The sequence below is a fragment of the Garra rufa genome, chromosome 4 (genome assembly GCF_049309525.1).
Source record: "Garra rufa chromosome 4, GarRuf1.0, whole genome shotgun sequence".
NCBI lineage: Eukaryota > Metazoa > Chordata > Actinopteri > Cypriniformes > Cyprinidae > Garra > Garra rufa.
In genome coordinates, this window is record NC_133364.1 from 26,756,652 (window position 1) to 26,767,760 (window position 11,109).

At 36.8% G+C, this 11,109-nt stretch overlaps 1 protein-coding gene across 3 annotated transcripts; it reads right to left on the reverse strand.

Annotated features, from left to right (window-relative positions):
- Positions 1 to 201: 201 nt before the first annotated feature.
- On the reverse strand, positions 202 to 10,571 carry pfkfb3 (6-phosphofructo-2-kinase/fructose-2,6-biphosphatase 3). Of its 3 annotated transcripts, XM_073838922.1 has the most exons (17): positions 10,286 to 10,571; positions 8,228 to 8,356; positions 8,049 to 8,145; positions 7,875 to 7,941; positions 7,704 to 7,778; positions 7,568 to 7,624; positions 6,437 to 6,561; positions 6,143 to 6,350; positions 5,720 to 5,866; positions 5,532 to 5,636; positions 5,319 to 5,448; positions 4,443 to 4,505; positions 4,293 to 4,357; positions 4,019 to 4,198; positions 3,837 to 3,859; positions 3,166 to 3,216; positions 202 to 1,707 (listed from the first exon to the last, which is right to left on the reverse strand). In XM_073838922.1, the coding sequence occupies exons 1-17, from the start codon at positions 10,365 to 10,367 to the stop codon at positions 1,701 to 1,703; spliced, it is 1,611 nt and encodes a 536-aa protein (XP_073695023.1). In that variant the 5' UTR covers positions 10,368 to 10,571; the 3' UTR covers positions 202 to 1,700. The 3 variants fall into 3 exon arrangements, with proteins under 3 accessions (XP_073695023.1, XP_073695025.1, XP_073695024.1); XM_073838924.1 differs by lacking the exon at positions 3,166 to 3,216; XM_073838923.1 differs by lacking the exons at positions 3,166 to 3,216; positions 3,837 to 3,859.
- Positions 10,572 to 11,109: the final 538 nt, after the last annotated feature.

Consider the following 11,109-nt stretch of genomic DNA (forward strand, 5'->3'; position numbering starts at 1 on the left):
AACAGGTAAGCAAAGAGTCCAGAGGGCCATAAAACACAGATAGTGCTCATTAGAAATGAGATGGATGTGGTTGTGGGTGAAATGGATGAGGAGAGATACTGCTGTGTGTGACTGCAGGGTGCTATTTGACCATTTATGGAAAAATTGCAAGAAAAGGAAATAAAGTTCTGTGAAAACAAACAAACACTCATAAACATCAAATTTTCTTTTAGACTGTTTATTGATTCAGTAAATGCATATAAATGATTCACTTTCTTCAGAAAGAGACAATTATTAGACTTGCTGATATGTTGTGTGATCTCAGTAATGAACAAAGTGCTTGAAACACAATGCCTAGTACAAATAAATAAATATTATTTTTACAAAAAAAGGAAAGGTATTACAAAATGAGGTTCAAGTATCTGAAGCGAACACATGAATTACTGTTAAGAGCCATTATACAACATTGCACCTAGTCGCGTGATAAACAATGTTTTACATTACAAACGGAACCAGAAATGGCATTCAAAGCAACTAAACGTCTTCTCAGAACTGTATTTACAATTAAAGCTGGTACTTAGATTCAAAGTGTTAAACTTTTACTCCATTCCTACAAAATCTCTTAGAAATTCAAATTGTAAACAAGGGTAAATCTGTACATATAATATCAAACACTAGTTTAATCTCTTAATTAGGCTGAGACATGCTAACAAAACTAAAATGATAAAAGTGAAATTAAATTCAAAAGTTATTTTTTTACATATATAGTTCTCATATTAGAATGTAAAAAAAGCAACTCTGGCCTGATAGCTCAAGCACTAGGCACTCTAGGGAATTAATAAATGAACAGTATAAAATTGTATCTGATATCTGTCACGCCATAAAACACATTAAATATACACAACAAATATAAACACTGCTTCACTTTGTTCCATCCAAACACTCATAAAACACCCTGTTATTATAACCTTGCACATCAAGCTCTTAAAAAAACACAAATTACACAAAAAACACACTCACAATCCATATCCATTACACAAATCATCTGAAACTGCAGTGGACAACATGAGAACTTTTAAACAGCCTTCAAAACTGCGAGCAGCATTACAAATGGTAAGATTCATTATTGCCCTCAGAAATGAAGACAAATAAATGCAAATCATCTAAATGTGCAATTACAATGTGCAATTTATTTGCAGCATACATTTGAAAGTGAGTGCAGAAAAGCCATGAATCAGCCCGCAAGCGTCTGCGGGTGATCTTTGGTCTGTTTTAGCATCGTTCTTCAAAGTTCAGGGCATACTCTTACCGTCAGTATTAAAAAAACTGGCCCGAGACCAGAATAAAACCATCTACGAGTGGTATCCTGTTACGTAAACAGGGAATAGTGTCCAAAAACACGGGGGTGGTTAACAACATTGTTAAATCCCTGCATGCCACTGGGCTTCAGTTTTCCCTTCATACACAAAAACACACACAGAAATCAGCAAACTAGTACAAACTAAACAAAACATACATTGATTTCGAACTCATGAAGGACAAATAGAAAAACCCAGGTTGCACTCAGTGTCCATTTTTTGAGAGATGGACACACATATCTCTCTGAGAGGAAAAGAGGAAGCAGCCTGGCAGGAAACTCTTCCGCGTTGAGTACAGCAATACAGCTTTAGAATCTCACAGACAGAGCTGAGGGGGTTCATGGCACTCTATGGAGCATTTCTTCAGGTTCTGTGAAAAAGAATGTACAGTAGATTGGTTAATTACTGAAGAGTTGGTCTACGTAACAAGCTAGCTGCTAGCTCACAGCATTTTAGCATAACAGCAGTTAGCATAGCATTACAACACAAAACTGCTATTATTGTTATTGGCCAGTTTACATGGGATCTGAAGTAAAAGAGGAAATGTTTCTAAAGAATTCAAACAACAACTGCAAGCTCTACATATTTTGCATAGTTTTAGTTTATTTATAAAATATTTTAAAGGTAAACAATGCCATTGAACCGGACGAACCTCGATTTTATCCCAAAATCAATACAGAAAATCCTGAAACGTTCGATTATAGAGTGTTTTCATGACCCATCATCAATCGGCCATATTGGCGGCAGTGAACATAAACAATGACACTGAACCGAACGAAACTCACATATTTGGCTGATTTTATCCCAAAATCAATACAGAAAATCCTGTAACGTTAGATTACAGTGTTTTCATGACCCATCGGTCAATCGGCCATATTAGTGGCACTGAACAATGCCACTAAACCGAACGAAACTCGCATATTTGGCTGATTTTATCCCAAAATAAATACAGAAAATCTTGAAACGTTAAATTATAGATTGTTTTCATGACCCGTCATCAATCGGCCATATTGGTGGCACTGAATGTTAACAATGCCACTGAACTGAACGAAACTTGCATATTTCACAGATTTTATCCCAAAATCAATACAAAAAAAACCCTGGAACGTTTGATTATAGAGTGTTTTCAAGACCCATCATCAATCAGCCATATTGGTGGCACCGGACGTAATCAATGCCACTGAACCGAACAAAACTCGCATATTTGGCTGATTTTATCCCAAAATCAATACAGAAAATCCTGAAACATTCGATTATAGAGTGTTTTCATGACCCATCATCAATCGGCCATATTGGCGGCACTGAATGTAAACAGTGCCACTGAACGAAACGAAACTTGCATATTTGGCTTATTTTAACCCAAAATCAATACAGAAAAACATGAAACGTTTGATTATAGAGTGTTTTCATGGCATATTGGCGGCACTGAACATAAACAATGCCACTGAACCGGAAGAAACTCGCATATTTGGCTGATTTTATCCCAAAATCAATACAGAAAATCCTAAACGTTCGATTATAGAGTTTATTCCACGTCAACAATCAGCCATATTGGCGGCACTGAATGTAAACAGTGCCACTGAACGAAACGAAACTCGCATATTTGGCTGATTGTCCTTCTCTATATGATTTAATAGCTTCCACATGTTTTTTTTTTTCCATAGTTTAGACAGCATAAATATTTAGAACAACGTATTAAGTGCAACTCATGGTGTTGTTTACATCCTAGTATCGCCAATATGGCCGCACATCAGGGTAACTGACCAAATCGTAAGGTAAGTGCAAACCCTCTATCGACCATTTAGCTACTATTTTCTATGACCATTACCTCTGAAAGAGCAGCACTGACACCACTTGTAGGTAATGTAAAAAAGTGCGTCTTTAAGCATGCAAAAGATGAGCAAGAAACAGACAGTGACCATTTATAGAACAAATGAGAAAGTGATATCTAGATATAAATGAAGATATAAATAAAGTGTAGTGTAGCTACGGTACTCTATTATATCTTCATTAATACCACCTTAAAATGGCCCATATTGTAAAATTAGAACTTAATAATCAGGTGTAATCTTGTTTTACACAACCATTTTCTGCCCTTTCTCTAAAACAAAAGATGTTACTGTGCCTTTAAGACTTAAATATGCAAATAAGGTTGTTATGATTGGCTAAACTTCATGTACTGGCATGGCTTGCAGTAACATTTAAAAGGGAAGTTACAAAATACTTAGTAAGTAATGTTATGTAAATGCAGGTGGTATTATGTTAATGAAATCATTCATGAAGACTTCTGATTGGTTAGTTTTAATAACTCATCAGTTTGATTGGACGTCAACGGCCAATAGATAAGAGAAACATTTTTTTGTTACTTTAAATGTTGATAATTTAAGAAAGTTTCATTGCATGGCCCATTTTAAGGATGTGATGGTCAAGTTGGGAAAGTTTAAGGTGCTAGAGTTATTTGAAGAAGACAAGGAAGAAACAGAAATAGAAAATACTTACAGACAGGCTTCACCAAGCCAGTGCTGCAGTACATAAAGTAGAATGAGGAAGGATAATAGAAGAAAACACAGAAACAGGAAGAGAATGTGAAAGGGTGAAGCATGAAATGTTTAGTATCTCACCAGAGGGTTATGGAGTGATATGATAGATATGACACTGATATAAAAGCACCTGTGGCTCACCTGTGTGGATAGAGAGAGAGTGGTGTGTGAAGTTGAACACAGGGTCAATTGAGCAGGTTTCACCTCTCTGATGATCGGGTCGTCCAGACCCTCAATGCGGGGCTTCTTATAGGGTTCTGGGCTGGTGAGAGGAGTCACGCTGTTTCTTCTAATCAAACTGCTTGGGCCTCGTTTTACCTCCTAGAGAGAGAAGACACAACAAGAGATTAGACGCTGAAATGGTATTTTGTTTATGTGTACTATATATGCAAGACAAGTATACGTTTATGCTTACCTCTGGTCTGTCTCTATGCGTGTTCACTGCCTCCACATTTAAAGAAATGGATTCAACTTTGCACCCTTTAAAAACAAAATTAGTTCGTTATACCCATCAATATTATCAAGATTAGATTAGATATTGTCAGAGATAATAGAATAATCTTACCATAAGCCACTGGTGTCAGCTTTAGTACTGTGTGGAGTGGACACTTCAGGTACGGCATCTCATCTGCCGACAGGAAATTAAAGGTTAGATTGCACTGCATATAATTATGGAAAAGTGCGCAGATGAAATGAGGGCTCATTTACTTATGATTCATGTCATTTCAAACCTGTATGGCTTTGTTTGTTTTTTCCGTGGAACACAAAAAGAGACATTTAGATAAATGCTCATGCTGCTCTTTTCTGTACTATGAAAGCATTGTTGTCAAACTTCATACACTTTAGATTAGTGAACACATATTCACTATTAACAGAGTTTTTCCTCAATAAACTTTTAATTTGCTGCGTATTGATTGTAAGTAAGGTAGCTGTTGTAAAAGTTATGTTTAGCTGTTGGTTATGGTTAAGGGATCTAAAATATTGTCATGAGTTAATAGGTGCTTTATAAGTATAGCTAATTTGTAGTAATATGCATGCTAATAAGCAACCAGTTAAGCAATTAGTGAATAACGTTCCCTAATCCAAAGGATTACCTAGTCTTTTTGAAACTATCACAAGGGGACACAATCAAGGTTTAATGAGGTTTGTTCCTGGCTTTAGAAGTTGTTTTTTTAAATTGAGATTTATACAAAATATTGAATATATTAAATAAATAAGTTTTCCATTGATGTATGGTTTGTTAAGATAGGACAATATTTGGCCGAGATACAACTATTTGAAAATCTGGAATCTGAGGGTGCAAAAAAATCTAAATATTGAGAAAATTGCCATTAAAGTTGTTCAAATGAAGTTGTTTTCCATAGAAAAAAAGAAACTCATGAGTTTGAAATTATACAAGGGTGAGTAAATGATGAGGTGATGTTTCATTTAAGAATCTTACCTGCACTTTTGTCCAAGAAGTAGGCTAGTAGGCATCGCATCACAGCCTGGTGACAAACAACAAGAACATTTTCCTGCCGTTCCAGTTCCATAATCACAGGTTCCACCCGCTGAACCAAATCTTGATATGACTGGAGAAAGCCAGAAGCATTTTATTAAAGAAAGTTTCTTGGACTTCGTCATGGTAAAATAAAGGCATTTCATCTGTTTGTACCTCTCCAGAGGGATAGCGGTAGTAGTATTTGTCCTGATCTCTGAGAGTAAACTCTTCTGGAAACCTCTCCCTCACTTCTTCATAGGTCATCTCCTCACACACACCCTGTAGACAAGATATGAACATTTTAGGTTGACTGAATGGAGCATCTTTGCAGAAAAACCAGAGATGCATGCTGTAGAACTTACTGCATCAATCTCATTCAGGGCTTTCCACTGCTCATACGGGACATTGAGGGCCTCAGCGGTTTGGATAGTACGACGCAGCTGGCTTGTCCAAACCTTCAAGTCTTTCAAATTCTGCTCCTCCACGAATTTAGCAAGAGCTCCTGCGAACTACAGAGTGGAATGGTTTGTTATTCTGCAGAGTTTGGATGAATTGGACACTTTGGTAATTTAGTACTCTTGGCTTGGACACTGTTTCAAACTTTACAAATACCGTCCTTGGTACCAGATTGAGCTTACTAGCAAAAACATGCCTGTTTATGACAGCTCGCAAGGAATAAGTCAGTTTAAGATGAGTCAGCAACTATTAAAAAGTAATTACCCAACCTCACAAGTCGAACCTACTGCATTATTTTCATTCTTTTCCAAGATTTATGAATATAGTACCTTTCGTCCACGTGTTGACAATCCAGAGTCTCCGCCTAGTCGGCCCTGCAGGTTGTGCTGGCTCTCACCATGGCGACACAAATAAATAGAGCGTGGCTGAACATGGATGTTCATCAGGTAGTAGACGATCCGACTCTGGATGTGGTCTTGAATACGGTTCACCAAGAATCTGCGGCCGACATCAATCACTTTGATGAAGGACAGATTTCTGAGGACAAACAAGGAGAGGTGGTTAATCTTGTGATATTAAAGATAAGTCAGTGACAAGAAACTGTGCATGTATTGCTAGCGTACCTGTCATACTGGTCAGGGTCAAGTGGCTGATAGTTCACTCTGTAACATTCAATTCTTTTCTTGAAGTCCTCCATGGCATCCGTCTTGTTGCAATCTTGATAGTCAGGACATGACACCTTAACTTCCTGTTTAGGTATTAATGTAATGTTTAGAGGTTTTCCACACTTTATCGTTACGAATTAAACAGTCATTGTACAAAAATGTATATCAGGGGTCTCCAAACTCTGTCCTGGAGGGTCAACGTCATCTGCTGTGGTATTGGACATCAATTTATCGTTGACGTTAGACATTGAATTTACATTGAATTTTGGTTATCCCCTGATGTCACAACCAAAATTTACCAAATATCAATGACTTATGATGTTGCGAGTCTGCTGGGTTGCACTTTGGTTGAGAATAAAAATTGAGTTGATGTCAGTAGTTGGCGTCAATTTGTCGTTGACTTAATGTTGGATTTTGCTTACACAACCTAAAACATGACTAAATATCAACGTCAGCTAACGTTTAACTGCTGGCTACACACCTGCCTAGAAGTTTCTAGCATGCCTTATAAGACCTTGGTTAGCTGGTTCAGGTGTGTTTTATTAAGGTTGGAGCTAAACTCTGCAGGACACCGGCCCTCCAGGACCAAGTTTGGAGACCCCTGGTCTATAATCAGGTTCTATTATATATAATAAAGTTTTATTTTTATATATATATATATATATATATATATATATATACTTCCCTCCAAACGTTTAGAAACACCCCTGGAAAATGTGATTTTGGACGATATCAGCATAGTGTGAATCATCTTTGGGCAATCCTTCAGGAGACTTGGAGTAATATATCAGGTCAATGTTTGAATAAACTGACTCGGATGTCCAGATTATGCAGAGCTGTAATAGCTGCTAATGGTGGATATTTTGATTAATCGAAAATGTAAATTTTTTTCTATGTATGAACTGCCTATGTAATAAAATGTTTTTATAGTTTGTGTTGTCCCTTATTAGTGCAAAATTATCACAAATTAAAAAGGATTCATGCCAATATTGTCCAAATACCCACTTTTCTAGGGCATTTCCAAACTTTCGGAGGGCAGTGTATAAATTTATATATATGTTGTTTGAAACTCTTAATCATGCAACTTACCAAGATGTTACAGGCGATTACATTTGGGTCATCGCAAACAGACTCGATGAAGAAAATCTGCAAAAGCACATTTGTATTAGTGGTCTTCATCCCTGGAATTGTCATCAAAAGTAATCTTCAGGAGAATATGACTGACCTTGAAGCCATTTTCTGCCCCAAAATCCAGGATCATATCTCGTCGCTCTCTAGTTGTGTTTGTAGCATCAAAAACCTGTGGTAAGATACATTTACAGCAGTTATCATCTGCTCTTTTAAGCAAAGCTTAAACGTCCCACAAGCTGTTTATACATCTACAGAAGATACTTACAGCCACTTGACCTTCCTCTTCAGTGAGGTAAGTCTTGACATCTCTTAGAGCGGCCAAGGCACACTGCCTGAGGACAAAACAAAATGATTAATCACTTTGTATACCTACATAAATGAGGTAAAGAAGAATTAATTTTCATGTTATGGCATTGTGGAGTTTAGGCACACAACTCACTGTCGGATTTTCACGGCATCCTCATTGTCCGATTTGAAGAAATCGTAGGAGCTGTAGTGTTTCACTGCCTCTCGACGATACTCGCCAACGTTGAAGACTAGAAATAGACATATTCACAATTAAGAATTTCTGTAAAATGTGTTTATATAGCTATATATATAAATTAGTGCTTGATGTACCTTTTGTGGGAATACCAATCCAGTTGAGGTAGCGTGTGAGTTTCCTTGATATGTAGGTTTTGCCCCGGGCAGGAAGCCCTACCATTACTATCACCGTTGGGGGGTTTGCCAGGTGGGGTCCTCCACGTGCTGAAATAAAAGAGAAATTAAAACACGTTAACGTTTTGCTGAACAAAAATGCATAAACAGAATCTCTACTCGCCGTTAGCCTATATTTTAGTGGATATGCACTTGGGACTTCACGTGTCTTCATGCATCACATGTCCAGGCAGCCTGTTAGCGAGCCTCACTGACAGCCAGCTATGGACTTGGTCATGTGCGCACAGATGCACTTTGAAAACTAAACACTTACTACTCCTAAATGCACATTCCACGCCGCCGGCAGCGACGTTAACCGGGTCAGACGCAGATAAGTCTCACTTTCTCGTACACACAGAGACACATAAATCCACCAAGAAGTAAATGTTTCTGTGCATGTCTGACGTTTCATGGGAATCACCAGAAAATATATGTAGTTATGCAATTGTGCATTAGGCTGGGGTTCAACGTTTTGATTTTGTTTTTATTTCTTCATGTTATTTGTGGGTTCGAGTAATCCCTAACAAACGGAGAGAAAGTACACAGCAGTTTTTCTCAATGAATTACGGGCGTTCATTGGCAGGTGGCCATGTGAATGGGATATGTGAACCAGCACAGTCAGGGTTAATCCTTGAGAAGGTCTTAAGAAGATCCCCAATGGAAACATGCAACCTCATACTCAGCTCAGTCAGCAGAGACAGACATTGATCTTATTAGGCTTTTACTGGCTGTCCATGTTCACTGACCAGACAGAATCTGACCAGGAGAACATGTCTAGGTCATGATTCACCCTGTAATTAAAATTCTATTCTATTCTATTCTTCTATTATATTATATTATAAACTAAAAATGTTTTTTTTTGCTACCATGACAAATACTCCACAATGTATTACTGCATAGATTATTAAATGAAATAAATTATTTATTTATATTAAAATTTGATTTTTTTATTTTATTTATATAGTTAGTTAATATAGCAAATTCATTATATTCTACAATATACTGTTATACTGCAATAAAAAAAAACATACTGTTCTGGATTAAATTATTGAGTGAAAATAAAAGATGATACAAAAAATAAAAAAATAAATAAAAATACTACCAAGACAAATAAATACTTTACAATGTATTATTGCATAAATTATTAACTTTTTATTTAGATTTATTTATTTATTTATATAGCAATTTCATTATATTCTACAATAAAAAAAATATACTGTCCTGAATTAATTTACTGTATTAAATTCTGCAAAAATAAATGGTGATACAAATGGAGAGATAAATAAATTATTTATTAACTTAAAAAATAAATAAATACTTTACAATGTATTACTGTATACATTTTTACACTTAATTTTTTTTTTTCATTTAAGTAATTGCATTTATTTGATTGCAATTGTTCTGTAACACACATCCAAAAAAATATATTATAACAATATGAGCAATAGGCTATTTCAGTTTAGTATGCGGTCCTTACAATCACAGGGTGATATCACTGACGCAGCAGATATTAAACTGCATCATTTGTGATGAGTAATTCCTAAGCATCCGCTACCAGCATCAGCAAGTAAATATACTCGACCAATCAAAGCCCAGGATGACTGGACAACGGAATATTCCCACATTCCTCTCTGTCAATTCCCTATTCAGAGCGCGCATCAATGCCTGGCGCCATCAGCGTGCCATAGAGTTCTCAAGTCTTTACAAAGGCGATGCGCGTGGGTTTCCATGACAACAGAATCACTTGAGACTGCGCTCTTACAATCTTGCCGGCTACTTCTCAATATTGAAGGGTCAATTTATTCTGTAGGCATGGCTACCGATGACCATCACCCTAAACTATGTCAGAGCTTGAATAAAGTGCACGTGCCAGTTCATAATAAACAGTTTATTTCTATTAGCTACATATTTTATTTCATATGTTAATAATATCCATTAATAAGTAAATATATTTTTTTAGATATATATGCAATCACTTACATGTGAGGGGCACTGAAGGTTTGTCATCCTTAGAGGGAATCCAGATCTTTTGGATCCTGTTCTGGGTTAGTTCCCTTGGCATTCCTTTAAGGTTGAAAAATATCAGCAAGGAAACGGCGGCACGTTACACACCTGCTTCGGAAATCCCAAGACGAAAAATCAAAAACTGCGATACGCTACTTTTTGTAAGTCTTCTTTTTTTCTTTCTAAGTCTTCTTCTTCTTCTTTAAAAGCTATTTGAAGATTTGCTTCTCGGTTAAAATTTGGTAGACCTCTTCGTTCTGCTTCCCGGTAATCTCTAACATCACGTCTCTCATCCTCTGCGCTTTAAATACGGAACCGGCAACACGATGCGGTGACGCAACTACAGAAGGCGTGTCTGCCAGTGAGCGCGTTCACGTGTGCCACCTTGCGGCCGAGCGCAAAATATTATTAATAAGAAAAAACAAATGCACAACTTTGGTGTTTACACTATATTCGTGCGTTTTAATAACACACTATTTGTTATTATTATTTTGATATTTCGTTTATATTTCTAAACGCACATAATGATATACGGGATTGTAAGGCAGTGCACACTGGGCATTAAAAATGCAGGTCACGCATGGAGTGGGCATCCCCACACTTGCCTACGTGCGGGGAGTCACTACATCAATCCATCAATCTCCACAAAGCCGTGAATAAATAGCAAGCATCTGCAAGCTTGCTGAATCACCGGCTTGTTGTTCTTTGAAAGATTATTTCATGGCATAAAAGTAATATATCAATAAATGCAATGGCCAACTCTTAGGCTAAATCGAAAATAATTTTATAGTCTATTTTGT

Excerpts from the sequence above, each read along its gene's own strand:
- pfkfb3 (XM_073838922.1), bottom strand. The coding sequence starts at position 10,367 with ATGCCAAGGGAACTAACCCAGAACAGGATCCAAAAGATCTGGATTCCC. Across the intron at positions 4,506-5,318 it reads CTTCTTGGACAAAAGTGCAG|ATGAGATGCCGTACCTGAAG; the intron begins GTAAGATTCTTA and ends TCCTGTCGGCAG. Across the intron at positions 4,199-4,292 it reads CGCATAGAGACAGACCAGAG|GAGGTAAAACGAGGCCCAAG; the intron begins GTAAGCATAAAC and ends TTCTCTCTCTAG.